This window comes from Gasterosteus aculeatus, chromosome 18 (assembly GCF_964276395.1).
Source record: "Gasterosteus aculeatus chromosome 18, fGasAcu3.hap1.1, whole genome shotgun sequence".
In the NCBI taxonomy this organism is placed as follows: Eukaryota; Metazoa; Chordata; class Actinopteri; order Perciformes; family Gasterosteidae; genus Gasterosteus; species Gasterosteus aculeatus.
Genome location: NC_135706.1, coordinates 6187522 through 6209017, shown reverse-complemented (window position 1 = coordinate 6209017; position 21496 = coordinate 6187522). Strand labels below are relative to the sequence as shown.

Genomic DNA, 21496 nt, shown 5'->3' with positions numbered 1-21496 from the left:
ATGAGGTTTGGTCACATTTGTATAGTGTAAAAATACAAAATCATGAAAGAATTTACAAACTGAAGGTGACAGTGCAGCTGAAACCCATGAAGAAAAAGACAGGTTATAAATTAAAATATTCTAAATGAAAAGCAATGGGGAAAAAACACAGAAAGGTGTATCTGTGTTCAGTTTCTGATTAAGTGTTCACAAATACACTTCACAAACATAAACAGCGGAAATCGTTCTTAACGTAGGGAAATGATTCCAAAAACATAATCACAATCACTATCATGATAATGAGAAAAAATAATGATAATAATGAAGAAATAGCTATGGGACCCTAATGGGATAATATCATGTATTCTACAACGCTTTGAAAGGAGTCATCATGCACAATGACTATTTTTACTTCATGCAAAGCTGTAAAGGAAAATGTAAGATAAGATAAGATAGTCCTTTATTAGTCCCACAATGGTAAAACTACTACTGGAATAAGTAGAAATAACAAGTTAGAGTTTTACCTTCAATATTTATCTTAAGTAAAATTACATAAGTTGGTATCGAAGTGTACTTAACGTATAAAAGTAGATCTAGCAGAATGCAGAATAGTTAAATTGTTATATATTGCATATTATTGGTCAAATCATTTGAACTGCTTAGTTAAATGTATTGCATTTTGTAAGTGATAATGTGTTTTTATTCAATTTCAATCTGCGTAGCTATTAAATTAACGTAGAGGTATAAGAAGTACGACAGGTGACAATAGTACTTTTGTAGTCTTACTTAAGTAGCCCTCTGAGAACAGGACTTTTGCTGCTGGTATGGTTGTTACACTTTGGTAATCAGAGGACGTGAACACTTGCTCAGGTTAATCATCACACATGGGCGCTGACGTGTATTTGCTCCATCATGGTGGTGCGCGGAGCCCCAGTCGCAGCTGCTCTGCGCATGCGCACTCACGGCTTTGGAAGGGAGCGCGGTCTCGCGTAACTTTGCTGAGGAAACGGTCGGCTCACAGCAACAGCAACAGCAAAGCCCATCATCGCGCACACAACGGGACGCTGTCGCACTTCAGTGAGTAACACCAACTCAACTTAACTTAAAATAAGCGTCCTCACGAATGAAAACAGTCCATTTAACGGCTTGTTTCATTTACGTCTCACTTGAATGGTCGCGTCGTCCCGTAGCGGAGAGTTATTCAGTCATTCACAATGTGCGTGTGCCTCATCGAAAAAGGCCTCCAGAGAGGCGTAACGTCGGGCTGGAAGACCAAAGTCTCCTCTTCGGTACACTCGGGCGTGTTCGTAGTTCGCTTACACCCACTGCGGTAAATTAGGTGGGCACTCTTTAAATTAAAACGCAACCGTCCACTAGCACCAGGCGTTAGCGGTGTTAGCTCGCAGCTAGCGGGGGAGGGACACGGAGGCGCGCGGGGACTGTCGCACTTAGCGCGGCCGCACCGTCAACGGCCAGAAACACGGACCGGCGGCACCGATCGGACCCACGTCGCGATTCGTAGGGTTCGTGACAGAACGCCGGAGGCTTAACGTGGTCAATGACGCACTTTTGTTGAGCCCGGGACTAATGGTATCGCCTGATTATACAGTCTATCCGCGGAGAGATGAAAAATGAAATATAATGTACCCAATTACTGTGTAAATCCTCTAACTGCTTATTTTCTGGAACGTGATATTTATTTTATCCCATGATGTCCTTTGACTTGTTCTATGCGACTGTATAAATCATTCCCCTTATTTATTTAACAATTTTGTAATCTGTTAGAGGTGTAGTAGAAGCAGAATGGTGCTAATAGGTGTATTATGTTTCTTAAATGCTGTGTCATCTTTTATCACAAAAACAAAGAAAAAAACTAAAACCTAAGACCTTTCTGTCAGTTGGATACAATATAATAAGCACACTTAAGAACCGCACAATCAGACCAACGCAAACTGTCACATATGAAAGAAAAGAAACAATTCCCTGACAATTTCAAGCCAGAATTAACAGTTAACGAATTGCCCACTTGGTTTCAGTATCTTAATTTGGTAGGGAGAACAGGAGGAAAGAAAAAGCTTTCAGAAATCATTATTATTATTCTAAACTTGAACTATAATAAAGGGTGAAATGCAACAAAAACCAAACATATATCTAGTGTGCTGTGTTTCAGATCTGGGGAAAGTTTACAGCCAAAACAGCAGCATTTGTCTGGTCGACACTGTTTAAATGCTGTCAGTTCGCAAGAAACGCTTTTGTTAATGGTGGAACGTTCCTTGTCTCAAAGCGGTGATCGGTCGTAGCTCTGTTGTTGTTTTTGGGCATGTTGGATCCTCTCGCTGGTGATCTCAGCTGCGTTCGTGCAGCACATTTTTCAACCTGGGCTAAACGGATTAGCTGAAGCAGAGATTAGTGAGTGAATGACTGGTGGGTGAATGGCTGCACGTTTTTCGGGGGTGTTTTTGCTCGTGGTGACCATGTGGGGGAGCTCGTGTGCAAAACACCAAACTGGTTCTGACCCACTGACACAGATGTATAGAGCTTGTTGCGTTTAAAGATGACAAGCTTCAGATGTCTAGAATTGCCAGTTCAATCGATAACTTTGGAGTGTGATTGTTTCCATTGTGCTTTCTGAATGGTTTGCCATCATTGCTGTCTCACAGGTTACGAGTTTAAGTCTCCGGGTGTTTCTGCTGCGTGGTCCATCACAAACAGATTTGAACAGTTCGCACCAAACACACAAAGCTTAGGTGAGTAGTGTCTATTTTTTTATTTAATCTTTGTCTTACCTGGCCATGAAGCAGTGGAGCAAGCAAATATTGCAAATTGCTTGATAGGACACCTAATCATAATGATGATCATAAACTTTTATTTCTAGGGGTACTTATAAGGCAAATAAATCAGACCATACTAAAGTCCTACGAAAATAAAATGGAATTAAATACTGTGACTTTGTCAGTGGACCTTGTTTTTTTAAATTATTTTATTGAGTATATTTCCATTATTTAAAATCGATTTATGGCAATCCCAGGTTGACTTTGTAAAAAGTCTGCTGTCGTATTTTACCACTGCTTTAGTAATGATACATTACTGACTCGGAGTAAAAACCCTTGGCTCCATGGGTGACTGCAACCTAAACTTAACCCCTTTAGGCCGCTCAGCCGACTGGCCTCTCTTCACTTGCAACGTAAACAAATACAAAAGGTGCAAAGCAAAGCTTGAAGATGGAGAAGTAAAGGCTGCACAAATTCGCGGAAAGACAGGAAATGATGATCACATGTGTGTGTTTGTGTGATCTGTGTGTGTCTCAGTGGATCAGGAGGATGGCGGTGAATGTTTACTCCACCTCTATGACTGTAGAGAACCTCAGTCGCCATGACATGTTGGCATGGGTCAATGACTCCCTGCAGCTCACACACACGAAGATCGAGCAGCTCTGTTCAGGTAAACTCACACCTTTTTTTGTTTTTTTCTTTTTTAATGCGGCATTTTAACTCAATTCAAAATGCATCAAGTAAAACTCCTCATCCATCTGCACCTCCCCCTTCCCTCCCCCAGGTTCTGCCTACTGTCAGCTTATGGACATGCTGTTTCCAGGGTGTATATTAATGAAGAAGGTTAAGTTTAATGCTAAACTGGAACATGAATACATCAACAATTTCAAGGTCTTGCAAGGTTCTTTCAAGAGAATGAAGGTGGACAAGGTGAGAACACGACACACTGATTAACATGCTTTAAGACTAGATCCGATTAGAACCCCGTCACTAACTAGATAAAACAAGGAGATTCCAGGCTTAAAGCGCTGCTAACCTCCAAAACCTGCGCAGAAGGCGTAAAGTTGCTTGTGATACACATACAATGGCCATTGTAAGTATCTCACTAAAAGAAAAGTGATTCATTTAATTATTTTGTTCAAAACGTCAGGGGCATTTATGATTCATATGCTTGTGATGCCTGGTGGTTATTTAGCTTTAGGGTTGTCTGAGAGAAATGATACGGATATCACGCCGTCTGGGTTAGCGATTCGGTGTCTCCTTATTTTTCTTAGATTGTAGCTTCGATGAAAGAAACGTACATTAGCACCGTTGTGTGCAAGTTTGGGATGATTTGCATAACAAATTTACCATTTTTAAAAATAAAATTTTTTCGCACATTTTGAAATTCATTAATCACAATTAAATTAAGTTTGTTTTTCCTCTAAAGACTAAATTGTATAAAGTAAGTAATGACTTTAAAAAGTTTTTTTAGACACTGTTGACACAATTGTATTTTTTTTTTTACCTCCAAGGCAGAATTCCACCGGGTGGAACATGTTGAACTAGCCACTCCTCCTGCTGTCCTTGTGCACTTTGCTCTCAACTCTTCATCATTTGACGCTGTGTTTTGAAGTGCCAACAAACTCCCCACATTTAACCAGGACGTTTTCCATACCGCTGTCTTTTAGGGACCCAGTCGTGGTCCTCTGAAGCCTAACAGCTAGCTTAGCCTAGCAGTGCGTACGGTGGTCTCAAGCATTGATATATATTTTTTCTTGATGAGTACAGGATGTTCCTGTTGGAAGTTTGTTTTGGCTTGGGTTTTGTGCGCTTTAGGGCGACCCACGGGCTGAAGCAGATCCATACTCTCATCAGTCAGGACACAAATAGCCGCTCACATAGAAAAGCTAAAAAGTGGTACAAGCTTTTCTATGTATGTCAGATTTGAAATAAGATTAACAGATTAGAATCTGTAGAGTAATTATGAATAAATCCCACTGTTTTTACATTTGTGCCGTCATATCAACTGGAGGAAAAATTAAGTGTGAGCCAACTTTTTTTAGAGGGAAGGGGGACATGCACATGCACACATCTGCTCTCTGCCGAGAGCACTTTTAGTTTCATTTCATGACCTTTTGGTAGCCAACTGTCCATCGCAGTGTTTAGCCTGGCACGGCAAGGATTGGCATGGCTTTGATATCCCTATCTCTGCTGTTTAAATAACTCTCTCTCTCCCCATCTCAGATCATCTCCGTGGAGAGGCTGGTAAAAGGGAAGTTTCAGGACAACTTTGAGTTCCTTCAGTGGTTTAAGAAGTTTTTTGATGCCAACTATGACGGGAAAGAATACGATCCTTTAAGCTCAAGGCAGGGCAATGAGGGGACGCCGCCTCCACCACACCCAGGTACACTAAGCACACACACACACACCTGTCACTATCAGCTGTTTGTGAACCCAAATGCTTCCTTCTATTGCTGTCATGCAAACATCACCACCTCTAACACAGATGAACCCATTCGCCACAAACCTAAAACACCCTCACGATCAGGTAACATCCCAATCACAGAGCGTGTGTGCGTGCTTCTCGATGTTTGCAGTGTGTCTTACCTCGATTCAACCGGAATTACATGATGTATGGATTTGTTTTTTTCTGGGCTGTATTAAGGCCTACAACAAGATATCTGTAGTAGTACGCAGCTACAAATCAAGTAGGGCTGCAACTAACGATTATTTTGATAATCGATTAATTGGTCGATTATTTCTTCGATTATGCATGAGTGTTATATGTATGTATAGGCTCATTTTAAGTGCCTCATCACTAATCAATCAGATTACATTTCTATAAATGTGCTTGCTTGCAGGAGACTTCATGGAACGCATCATCACCCAATGAGAATAATGATCTCAACTCTTTCAGAATATGTAGATGAAAACAAGCCCATAAAATCAAATTAATACCAATGAATAGGATATATGTATTGTATCAGCTTATGCATATATGTATGTGTTGATGACCATATAGAACTAGGAGTTTTATTATGGTCGTGAATGCGTATGGGAGAATCAGTATATATACATTGTTCATAATCAGACATTTGATCAATTGAAGCAGTAAAATGTATAACAAAATAAACATTCAGAAGTTTATTAAGCGACAAATAAACCAACAGAACTTTACGAAGAGCCAACACTGTACAGTGTGTCAGACCGTGTGTGAGACATGAGAAAGAGACTTAACTGAGACTGTGGCGACTGGTGGAACATTTTGTCGGTATGGCTATCCAATTAATTTTAGCAAACATCCTAGAAGGATTCATTGCAAAACTATAGATGTATCAAACACGCCGGCCAGCCAGCTTGCTGGCTCGTCCGGCCTAGCTGACTGGCAAGGTGAAGGGCGGGACGGCGGCCGGCCGGCCAGCTAGGAGGCTGGGTCAAAGCCAAATACGTTTAATGAAATAACCAATCCCCAAATCGTTTACGTTGTACACGCATTTAGGAGAATTCTATTAGTCAACACGTTTATGACAATTCCATTCGTCAACACGTGACCATTGAAAAATAACACCACAATCTATTGGCTCGTATTTCCCGTCAATAACACAAAACAGATAAACAGGTGATTACCCACAATGCCATTGACACACTTTCAGGGCTCACACGTGTCACGCACGTGTCGTCTTTTACACAGCGGTGTCTCTGCGACTCGTTGAGTGACGTCATTTATCGCGCGACACAAACAATCGATAATGACATTTGCTTTTAATCTTATTTGATCGATTTCATCGATTCTTTGTTGCAGCCCTAATATCAAGCATATCATTTTCAATGTCAGGGACATTGTCCCGTCAAAATCAGCACATACATTTATATATTTGTCATTTTCACACTGCTTCCTGGGCCCTTTACAGCAGCTCAGCGCCCCTTAATACTTTTTCCCAATCATCACCAAAGCGTCTTTTTGCTGTGTGTCTACTTTGCTGTGTGCCTACTACAATGGTTTTGCTCCAAATAAGATGGAGCAAAAGCATAAAAGAGCTTTTGGGTGGAAATTGTTCCCTCATAATGCAAGTATTACAAAATGAGTGCAAACGGCCCGATCTCGACGCCCTGACAAGTGAAGCTAACGTTTGTGTTTTTCTTCTTCTAGGCCCCATGAGAACATCTCCCACAGCACCAAAGAGTGTTTGCCCCCCCCCGAGGCAGATAAACCTAGCACCGGTCCGCAAGACATCTCACGTGACCCGTAACGGAGACGTTGAGCTCATAGAGCTCAACCAGCAGGTAATGAATGTTTTATCTCCTCAGCCATTTACCAAAAAGAATATTTTACAGCATCGAGGCAGCAGCGCAGATATCTCATTCGTTGCATGTTGATTACACCCTAGCATGTTCATTGAGTTTCTCACTACTAGCACGAACGTGTTGGTAACATTGTAACATGCCCTTTTAATATTCCTTCGTTTGTCGGAACTGAAAAATGTCGACGTGTAGTTTGGATTAGTGGTCACGGTTATTCATTCTATATTACCTTGTACAGTTTTTTGTTTTATGTTCATCTCATACTCCCAAGCTGTTTAACCGACCTCCCTCTGCTCATAGCTGCTGGACTTAAAGCTGAATCTAGATGGACTGGAGAAGGAGAGGGACTTCTACTTTGGAAAGCTGAGAGACATTGAGCTGTTGTGCCAGGACAAAGACAACCCGATCCTCAACAAAATCTTGGATGTACTCTACGCTACAGAGGTGAATGCCTTGATATCATACACACAGAGAGCACGTGCATTGGTGCGGAGGATGTTATATTTTTACAAAGTATACCTAAATATATTAGCACAGATCAAATGTATCAGTCTGTGCAGATGTATCAATCTAATGAGGTTAACTGACCGGAGCCTTTTTCTGCAGGATGGATTTGCACCACCTGACGATGAAGAAATAGAGGAAGCGGCACAGGGGGACCAGGAGGAGTTCTGAATTGTCCCCCCTTCATCATCCTCGACCCTACTCTAATTTTTTAACTCACTTTTAGGTATGTCTTTGTGTCCTATTTTTACTTTCAATTTTTTTACAATCTGCCCTTACTCTTCCCATCTTGCTGTCCGTATCCATGACGACTCTGTTGCACGACCTCGCTTCACAAATTATACCAATCGAAGGACCCTTCACCCAGCCCTGTGTGGACGAGAGCCCGGCAGCAAGGCTCGGCTCACTCGACTTTATTCTAACTGTTACCAGAGGGGACAGCTGCGGCGGGTCGCTAGAAAGGTCTCGGGTTAAAAGCAATGAGATTACAGGGATCCAGCGCTGACATCCTGTCCCATCGATCCGTCTGTCTTAAGAGGCAGGGCACTTTTTCTCACCTTGCACTTTAATTGGTGATCATATATATATACATACATACACACACACACACACACACACACACACACATGCGTCAAGGTGCTCTGCAGAGTTTATATATGAAACCACAATGTTATCCACACAATGTGATCTGTTTAAGGAGGTGTTAAAGGCTCTACGGAGGGAGGCTTGCACATTTATTTTGAACATATTGAATATGGGGACACACACACAGACGTACATTTAGATGCCGCACATATCACAGACTTTGAACTGCTCACGTCCATAGAGAAATCATCATCATCAAGAGTCTGCATTTGTTCATCATAGTGTGTCCCACCTGAGAGGGTCTGCTTATGACCCTTTCCACAGCTTGTTAATGAGGCAGCCTGGTTTATTTATGTTTTTATTTATTCATCGATTTTGAAGGTGTTGCACTAAATGTAGCAAAACAGACGGAAATGATCCCAAATGCTAACATGGAGTAAAGATACAGGAAGATTTTTATTTTATATTTTTAGATCTGTTTTAAAGAGGTTTGTTTTTTTATTGGCATTAAATTCCTCAATGGCCGAGGTAGAGGCATCGGGTTAAGGGTTGTTCCTCTGACAAAAGTCAGCCTTTAAACTGTAAAACAAAACAATCATAATAAAGTAAGACTACGAACAGACACTACTAAATACTAATGTTTGACTGTTAATTATTCTTCTGATTCCCGTATTTAATTCAGCATTGTTGCAAAGCGTTTGCCGTGCAGGAACACTTGGTGTGGGTTTTTGTGAGTGACAGCCAGTAGATGAACCAGCTCTCTCGCCATTTGTTGCTATGGCAGCCATGTGATGAACTTACATAGTTTACAGGTGCTGCTGGAATGAAATAAAGCTCTGATGCTCCAGAAAACAAACAAACAAAACGTTATTTTGGTGTGTTCTGTGTGTCTCATGCATCGCGAGCGGTGTTATATCTAGTGACTAAAATGCATCACAAGCACGCAAAACAACAACAATGTATTGCCACATACAACCAGATTAACATATTGACCTAGCAGGACGGATGTTTGTTTTTCATATTCACATCATACACTTAATATCAAGACTTTAAAATAAGCTGAACATCTTTTTACATTTGTCCAAAAAGTTTACATGTTTTTCACTGCTGTTGCTAAAATATGAATATTATTTGCAGTCTTTGGTTCATAAAAAGCAATGTGCCGTGATATGAACAATATTTTGGGCTGCGTCCTTCTCATTTTAAAAGATATTTATTTTTGAGAATAAAAACAGCCCAGTTATATAGTAGTTTTAGTATATCCATTTCTCAGCATTTACACACCTCAAAGATCAGGACTGTTGTCCATGACAGAACCGCTCTGCTTTAGTTTCCAATTCAAAATATGTGAATAACATCCATTCATGTGGCATAGGGCTTTAAAGTACTCATCTTGTTATAATAGAAGACTGGAAAAAACAGCAAGTATTGAAGCCAGAAACAGGAATAGGTTGATTTATGTTACTTTAAAAGTATTCATAAAGATATTCCTAAAGTGCCTTAAAATAATTCGTTTGTCTAACATACTTTGGCAATAAATGATCCTGATTTGTGATTTCACCAATAGGCAGAAGAACTAAGAAATAAAAGTCCTACATTGAACAAGTAGCTCAAGTACAAAAGCAGTATAGTAGTAATTATGTAGCATAGACCATTTGAATATGATATATATTCTAATAATGAATTTAAATAATTCATGCAATAATGTGGACATTCATTTAATTTAAATAAATACAACATATATGAATGCAAAAACACCCGCTTGACAGGGAATCATTTTTCTATAAGTGAATTTGAAACTACCACCTACATGGCCAAAGGGTTTACTTGTACTGACACGTTGTCAACGTGTGGCATTGGAAGTCCACTTTAAACGAAGTAACGAATCAGAACACTTCTTCCATCACTGTGGGTGTTTAAAGCCGTTTTTGTCAAATATCCTAAAAAGCAGCAGACGTGTATGAGCTTGAAAGTTCACGATGCAGACGCGTCACTGTGACGTCACGCTGACAAAGCGACGTGGCAGGCGGACGCTTTAGCGCGCACGCCCGTTGAGTCGAGTCGACCTCTTTCGCTCTCGCAGGCAGGAAGTCACCGCGCTCAACGACGTTTGTCTCAATCGGTACCGGACAATATGGCTTCCAATAACGCGGGCGGCAAATGGGAGGTGGTGAAGAAAGGGAAGAAGAACAGCAGCGGCGGCGGCTCAGGAGGAGGCAAGAACACGTCGGATAAGAAGCCCGGCGGCGGGGGGAGGAAAGCGCTGGGCGAATCCAACCAGGGGTCCAGAGGTGAGTGAACATGGCCCCTTACAAACCACGGCCACTCATTTAAACCCGAACGTCCCGGACCGCCACTGCGACGGCGGTAACTTACTTTAAACAATGGAAGCCACTCTCCGTTCTTCTCGCGGTCTAGTCAGCTGTCAACTGATTTGACACGCTAGCATCTGTAGCGTAGCGTAGCGTAGCATAGCATAGCATAGCGTAGCAACGCTAACGTCAACGTAACGTCCCTTCGATGTTCCTACTGGCTGTCCCGTCGGGCGCTGTGCCATTTCTAGCGGATGACTCGCTTTTGGGGCTCTCTGCCGACACATTAAGTCGAGGATTAACGCTGAGTGACCTTTTTCTAGACCGTAATCACAACTCGCTAGCTTGTGGTCACGTTAGCTTCCGGGCATCTTTTTTCCTCCGGCGGCGTGTCAACACGGGCAACGTCATCCCCGAGGAGCCGATGCTAGCAGCTGCTCGCTCTCTTTTTGCGTTTACGTTTAAGAGCATTGCTGATGTTCTTGTTGAGCACAATACAAATATAATATCCATATCCGTTTTAAAGAACAATTAAGAGTGGACAATATACGAATGTATTGGAATATAACGTTAGGGAAATACTGCGCTGTAATCCAGAGAAAGGATCTAGTCTGGATTACCAACTTGTTAAAGTGCTTAATGTGTGTCGATCGGTTTGAGCCAATTTACCACTACACACAAAGGACATCAGCAGCTGATGATGTGTGTGAGGCTTACCTCGAAGACGTTTTGTGGATTATTGCCTGCTTTAGATGCCGGATTGCGTTTAATCAGTTTTGTGCTTACATGTTGTAAATCAATGTGTACATTTTGTGTTTGATCAATTATCTGACTGCAAACCTGGGGCCGGGTAGATAAACTTGACCCAGTGCTCAGAGGGTGGGAAGAATTTGTGTTTTAAGAAGGGCTGGTAAACACATGTTTGTCCCAGCTGGGTAATCTTCTTTGAAAACAAAGCAGCAAAGTAGCCTTATTCATTTTTACATTTGCTGTCTGATGATTCCTGATTGAGCCTAAGATTATGATTACAAACATTTAATGGAACGTTTGTTTTTCAATATTCACCATAATCAACAACTCAACAGCAGCTTCAGATCTCACCATGCACTGCGTTTTGTTTATGCAGTGGTTTTATCAGCGAATCAGCAGTGCAAAGTCTGTCAGATCACAGTGACCGTGGGTCACTTCTCAGGCTATGTAAAAAGTTTTTCCCCAAAATAACTGCTACAATGTATTTTCACAAGAAAATGCATTCAAAGAAAGGTCTTATAAATATAACTGCTGGTTTTACTCGTCTTCCCTGTATACTGAATCGCAAGGAAAATAAAAAAATATCTGCTGATATCGGCGTAAAAGCTTTGTAAAACAGTCCCGTTGCTTCCAGCTACATTTTTATTTTTTGATGGTCTCTGTAGTTGATATTTCAATTGGCATTATATAAACCCCAGCATAATCTTTTACGACAAAATTGACTCGTGTCTAAATAAGGTCAGATAAGAGTTGGCTGTGAATGGATACACAAAGAAGGGAATGTGATTTAGATGGGCAACACACGCCTCGCTGTACTTTGTTGGCAGACTGAAAACGGTTTGCTGTCTGTTACGGATGGTCGCTGTCTGTGTGTCTGTCTGTCTGTCTGTCTGTCTGTCTGTATGGTGAACGGATAATCGGCAGGGAAGCTAAATGTTTAAAGGACAAAATGAATGTTCAACTTTTGGTTTGTACCACGTCCTGTCATCAAAGAGTGCTGATCCGTTCGTTGTGAACTTGTGTCAGAGCTCATGAGTTTAAAGCCGTCTCCAGTTAAGTGGCCTCACTTGTTGGTGCCCTGTTACACTCATGTTAGGAGCTGCTGCTGGAAACTGCTGACTTTCTGACACCTGGATATTTGTTTTAGTATTTATAGACACAAACACCCCATCAGATCAACTAATTCCTCAGTGTTTTTCTAATTTTGTGACGCCGACACCTTCACAGAGAAGGAAACTAAATTCAGGGAGCTGAAGAAAAATCTGGATTGAGCAACGTTTGAATGGGGAACCGAATCCTTCGTGTGATGAAACGAGTCACTGCCTCATGTTGCAGATATAGATTGAGGCTGGTCTGCACATATGTGTATGGTCAGTGAACAGCTGGTGACCCCTGTCAACAAAGACTGACGCTTGTGGGCGGGTCGTACCGTATGCTTTAAATACGGGGAATACAGTTCTAAAGGTTCTGGGGACTACTGGATACTTAAACTGGATTATTTGGTATCAGGAAATGGGCAAGCTCAGTATACAACGTTTATTAACTCTCAAAACTAAAAGCTGTTTGTGCGTTAATATGTTTAAGTTTAATTGGTCACAACATTACAGATTGTGTCTCAGCACGCATCTCGGGATGATACTTGCAATGCTGTCGGTGCTTAACTCTCTTGGCTGTGTGGCGAGTGTTGCATTAAAGTTGTGTCTGATAATAACAGCCGATTATGCAAGTCATATTGGGAGGGAGGAAACGCTGAGGGGGGGAGGAGATTGCTGCGGTTTCATGGATTAGCTTTTGCAGAACACTCGCGTTGTTGGAGACCAAGGAGTTTGAAAAGAAAGATACTGTGTAGGCGCTGTTATCTGCACACGCGTGTTCTAACCCACCGCTGCCTTGTTTCTGTTCAGCACCCATCGTGATGTCCGCAACTCTGTACGACGGCTTTGAGAAGATGGCGAAGAAACAGAACAAGGAGCAGGTTCCACCGCCGGCCGAGTCCGAGAACAAGAAGCCCTCGACGAGTAAACCGCCGAAGAAGCCGCACTCCAGCAGCGCGGCCCCCTCCCCGGTTCACAAGACCCTTGAGGATGCCTTCAAAAGTGTGAGTGTTGCCTTTTTGTTTTTTTGATGCTGATGTTTGTTTATGAGAAAAAGCTTAAAGAGAAATGAATGCAAGAGGTTTTGAAAAACCTTGAATTGTTTTAAATCTAGTTATTCAAGCACAAAACAATGCTGCATTGTGGTGTCTTCCAAACAAAATATCACAAGTTGAAACCGCACTGTCCGCTCCACATAAAGGACGTGTTGTTTCTGAGCGTACGTCCTCCTTCTGTCTCGTTCTCCAGTTGGATGTCGGCGACCTGAAACAGCAGCTGGCTCGCAGTCAGACCCTGTTCCCAGAAAACCCATCGGTGTGGGTCAAAGACCTGGCGGGATACCTCAACCTCAATCTGACTGCGCCGGAGACGGAGCCCACACTCAGCAGCTACGCTCACGGTGGGTCCGAGTCGCACTTTGTTTTAATTTTATATCCCCAGAAATATGCACATTTAACATGGCACAAGGAGGGATTTTTGCGGACGTAATCTCTGGGATCAAACGTTTCTGCACGGCATGGATTTATTTTCATGTGCCTATTTTATTTCCGCCAGACTACCCATACTGCCTGTCAGGAAAGGAGCTGAAGGGAGTGATCAAAGGCCTCATCGGGCGCTGCAGTGATATTCTGCCAGACTTCTTCGACCACTGTGTTTATACAATGCTGCGGGAGATGGACAGGCAGACGGGTAAATATGGTGCACGGTATTTTAAGATGCTCCTCAAGCCGCGACCTTTTCGGTCTGAAGAAATGCAGATGAAATGTTTTTTTTATTTTATTTTTTTATTTGAAGGACAGACACTAAATCCCTCTTTCTCACCGTCCCCAGGAGAACCTCTGCATGGCTACAGAGTTTGCATCCAGGCAATCCTACAGGACAAACCCAGGATAGCCACCCAGAACCTGCCAGAAGTGAGTGTGTTGTCCTTGAGTCCTGCAGATCGTTGCCCTTGTATGCTCCAAACCTACCAGGGATTTGTCTTTTGCAGTAACCATTGTCTTAATACCCCTCCTTCTGTTTGTCTGCTCTAGTATTTGGAGTTGCTGCGATCAGTTCAGAATCGTCCTATGAAGTGTTTGACCATCATGTGGGCTCTTGGCCAAGCTGGATTTTATGACCTCAGCCAGGGACTGAGAGGTAGTCACATGACGCATTACTTTAAACATGTATACTGTTTCTTCTTTTTCTACCATCCTCTACACCGTATTAGCCCCACTCTGTCTCCCCTTTCTCCCCGTTTCCCAACAAAATGTGCTGACTGACACTGGTTCTGGGTCAGGGGACACTGAGGCAACCGTGCAAAGGGGAGCAGCAACACATTCCGTTCACTTCAATTTCGATTTTGATTTTGATTTGGCAAGAGCTTAACTTAATACTGCACAATTTGTAGTGCAATATCTAATCTAGAAGTGTGACAAACGGATAACTAGAAAATTGCAACAGTGAATGTCACAAGAGCCAAATGAAAACATTCTTAGTTCTTGACAGACTCATAATAAAACCGTGAAGTATCTTTGTCGGTTGACTTGCTAACTATACCAGAATAAAAAACATGTTTTGCTTCTGCAGTTTCTCTGGGATTTTCTTTTGAAAGCTTAAAACAGTGACTGTTGAACTTAAAGCTCCTGTCATACGGATGACAACCTTTTATCTGTGTTTCAGTGTGGCTGGGTATCATGCTTCCTGTGCTGGGATTGAAGGCCTTGTCTTCATATGCCATCGCCTACCTGGAGAGACTTCTGCTGTAAGTCCTCCTGAGAAATATGCAACTGTAAAATACAAAGTTTGTGTGACATTAATGTTCACACACATTCATGTCATTGATGGTTGAAATGCCAAATAGTAGTTGAAAATCTTGTGTTAATGTTGCATGTAGTTAGAATGCATTATTTATATATATATATATATATATATATATATATATATATATATATATATATATATATATATGAAGGATGCAGTGCTTTTTATTTTTCTTGTCCGACAAAATGAAACTACGCTTTGACTGTTCATGTTCTTCTTTTCTCAGACTTCATGCAAACCTGACAAAAGGATTTGGCATCATGGGCCCTAAAGAGTTCTTTCCTTTATTAGATTTTGCTTTCATGCCAAAGAACGCCCTGACATCAAGGTAAATGTAACCTCATGCGAACTCTGGGCTTTTCCTTGAGGTCCTCTGTGGATAATCCCAGTACACCGCATGAATACACAGTGGAGGAAGAAGTGGGTGTAGATTCGAGCTGGCTGGCTGTGAATAAGGTCTGCACCTTGTTGTGGAATATTTCAATAAAAGCTCGGTAGAAGAGAATGATTTGTCTGATAAAACTTGAGTCTTGATGAATGATCAAAGTTGCAAAAAGTCAATTTATTGCTTGCAAGCAGGAGGTCAAATACACGGGCACGTATCACGGTGCTCTGTGAAAATGGCGTCTCCGAGCAGTAAGTTTTTATACACATGTGAAGGACATTCTCCGTGCCAGTTACGAAAAGCTGCAAAGCAGGTTGAGATAAGAACCCAGGTGAAGCTGAGGGTAGCACACACACACACACGATGGCCGGTGCAAATCATAATTAATTGACATAAAGTAAATCGTGGATCCGGAACTTTCGTACCGAATAAGATATGAACCAAGGCCATGAACAGAAGTTCTTCCCTTTTTTCCCTCTTGTAAGGGTTTTTTCATTTTTTGGGGAGTTTTTCCTGTGCCGATGGTGGGTTTCGGGGCAGAGGATGTCGTATGTGTACAGACTGTAAAGCCCTCTGAGGCAAATTTGTAATTTGCGATTCTGGGCTATACAAAATAAAATGACTTGACTGACTTGACTTTGTTTTGAAGCGTCTGTGAAATCGAGTCGACCCTCCTCCCTTCTCAGGACACAGCTGCAAACTAACATTTTATATCATGCTGCGCTTTGCACATCAGGGTCAAATACAGGACACTTGAGACACGGCTTTAGCACAAAACAATGTTATAATATATTTTACCATTACAACCTTTAACCCCAAACTACGCTTATGCAAACAATCGCAAGAGGTAACTTTAGGACAAGAGGGGTTCAGGAAGTGTCTGTGGTTGATTTGCATATGCACTGTAAAATCATTTATAAATATTATTGGGAATGCCACTTTTTTGCCAGTTTTGGGTTGTAGGACAAAATGTAAGAAACGGCACCTGTTAATTTGCCATTTCTAAGGGATACGAGAAATGAGGGATACAGCGGAAATCCTCATTCAGAAATAACTCAAAAAATACATTGCTGTCACTGTTCTCAGTAGTAAAAAAAACTTGCCTATACCTATTTGAACACACCAGCCTAGTGCTCTTGATTCCATATATGTGTTTTAAACTCTGCTTCATAGAAAGCAATGCAATAACAATACATACAAAACCGTTTTTGTTTGTGTTCAGTCTTCAGGAGCAGCTGAGGCGTCTGTATCCTCGACTGAAGGCCCTGGCATTCGGAGCCAAACCCGAGAGCACGTTACACACATACCTGCCATCGTTTCTGTCCAGAGCCACGCCACACTGTCCAGATGAAATGAAGAGAGAGGTGGGACACACACACACAGAGTTTAAACCGGTCTAATGGTAGTTTAGCAGTGCAGCAGCATTACTCATTTTGATAAGTGACCCCTCGTACAGGTTTGTTGTTAATTATTGTTTGTAAACAATCAATATGGCAAAGAAAACGAACTAAGCTTAACAGGCCAAATAATGTCGCTGACAAACGAATGGCTTCTTAAATCCGATTTAGTTTAAAAAACATTGGAGGGAAAAACCCAACTAAAATGTTTTAGTGTGGCTCATGAATTGAAGAGCAGTCTTCTTTAGTTGCCATTTTGCACTAATGTTTCATAATCAATGTCTAATTTACCATTGTCTTAGGCAAAATGAGTATTTTTTTCAATTCAGCCAAAAGATGTATGCATGACAGGGATGTTGTCTTAAGCTGCTTTTGCTATGTTGAATCACACTCTTTCTCTCCTTGCATTTCTGCAGCTGCTCAGCAGTATGACGGAGTGTCTGTGTGTGGATGTCCAGAGTCTGGGAGTGTGGAGGCAGCTCTACACCAAACACTTACCCCAGTCCAGGTGCGTTTGGTGCCTTTTCTGTCTAGAACGAAACAGCGATGCTCTGTGACAAACGCATATGTCCAACAAGGGAAAATGCAACAGTAAAGAAAGCTGATATATTTTTATATACCGAGAGATGGAGCTAATTGTTCCTCACTGCTTTCTTCTCCAGTCTGCTGTTGAACCATTTATTGAAGTCGTGGAAGAGTCTCCCACCCAAGGTACGACGGCGTGGAGCTCTGGTGGTTCTGGTTCCTCAACCCGACTCGGCTCCACACAGTATATGAGTGCATGTTTACACAGAGAGGCCGACAGATTTATTAAGAAATAGATCCCTTTTTATTAAAGCCTCACATTCTAAGTGCCGTGCTTTATGTTCCTTCTGAAGCTGCGGAAAAACCTTGAAGAAACTGTCCAGTCTTTCAAAGTGACTAACGATGAGATGAAAGACGCTGTGGAATCTCCGGAGCTTCAGGAATGCAACAGCCTGTGCCAGGTGAGACCCATGGCCACCGCGTACCGCCAACGTACTGAATCATTTGGGTTGTCCAACACAAAGGTCCATGTTTTTGTTTCGCTCACTAGTTCCTCTTCCGTTCCCAGAATCTGCAGGTAAAGATGCGAGGTCGCGGGTTCCCGTGGTCCAAACTGCTCATGGTTCTGCTGGTGTTTGTTGCCGGCTTCATTGCTCATGACGTCAGATCTCACGGCTCCTTCGCAGGTGCGTCAGAGTCCTGTGTACTTAAAAAGAAGAGACCGTTTTTCATTGGCTTCTTTTTATTTGTTTTTGAGATTTTTTTTTTTTTACAAAGTGCGCTGTGTGTGTGACAGATTCCACCACGGCCCTTCATCTGCGCAGCTCTGGGGTCACAGACGTTTCTCAGCAGGCCTGGAGCAAAGTAAAGCTGTACTCCACACAGGGCTTCAGGTACGTCCTCAACGACCGCTCTGTGGGGTTTTCTAGACACACGTTCTGACCAGAGGCCCAACGGAAGCTTTATCTCAAGCACGTTTCAGGTTCTCTTCATGTCAGAGCAGTCGGCTCTGGGGGCATGTATAGAACCCTCAGTAACCACTTTGTTAGGTACAACTGTATACTCCACTGTAATCCAATTCGACTGCTGTGCCATAAGTTCTGCTTTCATGCTCTGTTGTTTTTTTTTTGGCTTTAATTCATGTAATTGTGTCTTAAGCAGTAGTCAAAGTGTCAAAGGGGACAAGCGCATGTAATGCTGAGGGAATCTAGTCTCTTGACGTATGGTGAATAATTCTACTTTTCAGCTTTTTCTTGTGTTTTTGTACCCGTTTAGCTGGTTGGAGACCAACACGCCTCATTATTACTCAGAGTGTGCACGGGTTTTGGGTCCCCTACTGGAACAAGGTTTGGAAAAGAGTAAAACAGCAGCCATCTTCATCTCTGAAAACACCACGCAGTTTATTCTCTGGGTTAAAGAAAAGACGCCGCAGGCCATAGAATGGGTACGGCTCATTTCCAGTTTTGAACACAAACATTGAATGTGTTTCACCCACAAATCAAAGTTGATAAATTTAAAGCATAACATGTGATGGACTTGTGCATTAACTCTGTGTATTTTTTTCCCAGGTGAACACCAACACTCCCGACAGTGTATTCCAGGTGTTGGCGTATTTGAAGGAGCTGCTCCTCTCTCTCCACCACAACTACATCTTGCCAGCGCTGGCGTATTTATCTGAACTGCTTCAACGAGCGTGGGCCAACTTACAGGAGTCCTGCAAGTCAGTGCATGGATGAGTCTTTTTTCACCTTTTCTATCCCCCCTTTTCTAAACGTGAGCTACGTTGAACCGCGTTTTCACACCGTTTTTATGTGGATGTCAAGTCCGTGTCGATGGTGGACTCATTATGCTGCAGCAGTAGACGCCTCATCGCGTGCTGTGTTGACCGTGAAAGCTGATTTCTTCCTGCTCGCTAAGCCGTGCGGGCATCGCTTAGTGTGCAAACTACGCTACAACGCTACTGTTGTACATTGACGTACTGTCACGACCGCTACACTTAAACGCTCCGATCGCTCGCTCTCGAAAGCCGTATTTATTCATTTTTTGTATTTTGTTTATATCTATATATTCATCTGCACTCCCAACTGCATGCAATAGTCCGGAGTCTTTTCGTCATTGACCTGTTGAGCCCATATCAATTTGATTGGATTTAAAACATTTTTTTTTATATATTGACAATCATTAAAATGCCTCATCACGGTACAGTCACGTGATTTAATTCACAGCACAATAAACACGGTGCCATGTGTGCAGATCTTGGTGGTACTATCAAATATCCAAATGAACTGCATGAACCTGTTTATTTATTTACTAGCCGAGACATTTCTTAAGTTTTGATGAAGCAACCAATTTCAGTACATCCCTGAAGAAAGACTCATTCACTTTTTTTTTTTTTTTTAATTTTTTTTTTTTAAACCATTCAAGTTTATGAACTAATTCTCAAAATTGTTTCTTCTTCTGTCCTCGCCTGCAGTGGTGAGGTGTCTGTATCGTGTCTGCAAGGCCACGCTTTGTCCTTCACCAACACAACGTGGCAGCTGCTCCAACACACGACGACGGCCATTAAGACGTGGGCTCAGGATCTGCTCACACAGGCGTGATGACGTCACAGATTAATTAACACACGCAATAAACACAGTTATGTGAATCTGCACGCAGACGCACACACACACTGACCTTGTCGGAGGCTGCCTTTTAGTGAGCTGACTCTTAAGCCATGATTGGAGACTGTTGGTGCAGACCAAGAAACTCTCCCTCACTCTTATTTGGGTTACATTTTTAAAATCAGTTTAGTATTGTAAAAGGTTATTTTTAATTTTCTTTTTTCTAACAATCTTTTTGCCATTGCTGGTCGCAGAAGTTCTGTCTTTATCTCTTTCTGAGTTTTCTACTGCAAATTCCAGCTGTTGCTTTAACCCTTGGGTTAAACAGATGTGCGTAATTTATAGAAAATGTAGGTTTGTAGATGATTTATAAACCATTTTTATTTAAAACATATATAAACATAAAAAGTATTATGTGAAAACTTAGTGAAGGGCCAAAGACCAAAAGCTATTCCAAACTTTTCCAAGCCAGTGACGACCTTGTCCGAGGGCCCCTTTTGTTTCTCACACGCGGTCCAGCTCACCTTGAAGTGCGATCAGATGCAGAATGTTTGTGTGTCTCAGTGAAACCTTCGTCAATCCGGAGAATCTTTGCAGTGGGCAGCTCACAATTCAACAGGAAACATATTGTGAGTAAAGGAGTCACAACTGCTGGTGGCTTGACTCCATTAGAAAGTTTAGGGTTGACCACATGACCCAAAAGTAAGCTGGCATCTGTTCGAAAAGATCCAGAAGAAGAATAAATCTGCCTGCTGCCTTGTCTCTGTGTCCTGTACACCTTCTCCTCTCGTCTTTGCTGCTCTGTCTGCTGTTTCTTCGGGGTTTTCATTTGCCTTCAATAGCTTAACTCTTAAGCTCAAAAAGGCAATTGTGTTCTCATACTTGAAGGCTGATGATATTCTGTTTTTGGATAAATACTGGGATGATTATTAGCTGGTCTCAACATCTTCCTGTACCCCAGAGAATGAAGAATAGACCTGGGGAAGGTAAACATTTCCGACCAGCTCATTCACCATCCCTATTTATACACCGGATATATTGATGGATATGGCAATGACTAAGGTCTGTCTTTGTAATGTAAATGATTTCTAATAAAGACTTCAACCACATTCGTGGGTACGCTGTTTTTTTTCTTATCTACAGATAGGGTCCGTTGAAAGTAAAATAATTATTTGCTTTTAGTCTTGACAACAAATGTGTCAGTAACGCAGAACCGCGAGATCTGCCCCGAAGCTTTTCTTCTGGCTGCACATTTACTACAACAAAACAGTCCAACGTGACCCCCGTGTCACAAATACTATTTCTCCTAAAGCAAATAGTATAGTAGAGTGTATATATTACACTTTTGCCATATTTAATATATAGTGGGGGATTAGCTCAGATGGTAGAGCGCTCGCTTAGCATGCGAGAGGTAGCGGGATCGATGCCCGCATCCTCCAGCTGTTTTCTTTTAGGAGTTCGAGACTTCATGACGAATTTAAGTTCTAAGTTACAGTTTCACT

The 21496-nt window shown here is 42.0% G+C and overlaps 2 protein-coding genes and 1 non-coding gene across 4 annotated transcripts; all 3 read left to right on the top strand.

The window, feature by feature from the left end:
* The first annotated feature begins 888 nt into the window (after positions 1 to 888).
* Positions 889 to 8988, top strand: LOC120807736 (microtubule-associated protein RP/EB family member 3). Of its 2 annotated transcripts, XM_078093033.1 has the most exons (9): positions 889 to 1056; positions 2640 to 2726; positions 3288 to 3420; positions 3535 to 3680; positions 4977 to 5136; positions 5239 to 5280; positions 6883 to 7016; positions 7335 to 7478; positions 7641 to 8988. In XM_078093033.1, exons 3-9 carry the CDS (start codon positions 3300 to 3302, stop codon positions 7707 to 7709), a joined length of 816 nt encoding a protein of 271 aa, XP_077949159.1. In that variant the 5' UTR covers positions 889 to 1056; positions 2640 to 2726; positions 3288 to 3299; the 3' UTR covers positions 7710 to 8988. The 2 variants fall into 2 exon arrangements, with proteins under 2 accessions (XP_077949159.1, XP_040015986.1); XM_040160052.2 differs by lacking the exon at positions 5239 to 5280 and having other exon boundaries at positions 917 to 1056.
* Positions 8989 to 10016: 1028 nt separating this feature from the next.
* Positions 10017 to 21103, top strand: tmem214 (transmembrane protein 214). Its single transcript, XM_040160050.2, has 17 exons — positions 10017 to 10414; positions 13090 to 13283; positions 13528 to 13678; positions 13834 to 13968; positions 14110 to 14192; positions 14313 to 14418; positions 14944 to 15025; positions 15311 to 15412; positions 16692 to 16833; positions 17283 to 17374; positions 17529 to 17577; positions 17745 to 17852; positions 17960 to 18077; positions 18188 to 18284; positions 18667 to 18835; positions 18960 to 19111; positions 19865 to 21103. Exons 1-17 carry the CDS (start codon positions 10258 to 10260, stop codon positions 19989 to 19991), a joined length of 2064 nt encoding a protein of 687 aa, XP_040015984.1. The 5' UTR covers positions 10017 to 10257; the 3' UTR covers positions 19992 to 21103.
* Positions 21104 to 21360: 257 nt separating this feature from the next.
* On the top strand, positions 21361 to 21433 carry trnaa-agc (transfer RNA alanine (anticodon AGC)). Its single transcript has one exon. It is a non-coding gene; the product is annotated as a tRNA-Ala (tRNA).
* The last annotated feature ends 63 nt before the right edge of the window (positions 21434 to 21496 follow it).

Bases quoted from the DNA above. Each gene is read 5' to 3' on its own strand.
- tmem214 (XM_040160050.2), top strand. From the start codon at position 10,258: ATGGCTTCCAATAACGCGGGCGGCAAATGGGAGGTGGTGAAGAAAGGG. The intron at 13,679-13,833 runs GTGGGTCCGAGT...TATTTCCGCCAG, and splicing joins ACTCAGCAGCTACGCTCACG to ACTACCCATACTGCCTGTCA. The intron at 13,969-14,109 runs GTAAATATGGTG...CACCGTCCCCAG, and splicing joins GGAGATGGACAGGCAGACGG to GAGAACCTCTGCATGGCTAC.
- LOC120807736 (XM_078093033.1), top strand. From the start codon at position 3,300: ATGGCGGTGAATGTTTACTCCACCTCTATGACTGTAGAGAACCTCAGT. The intron at 3,421-3,534 runs GTAAACTCACAC...TCCCTCCCCCAG, and splicing joins GATCGAGCAGCTCTGTTCAG to GTTCTGCCTACTGTCAGCTT. The intron at 7,479-7,640 runs GTGAATGCCTTG...CTTTTTCTGCAG, and splicing joins ATGTACTCTACGCTACAGAG to GATGGATTTGCACCACCTGA.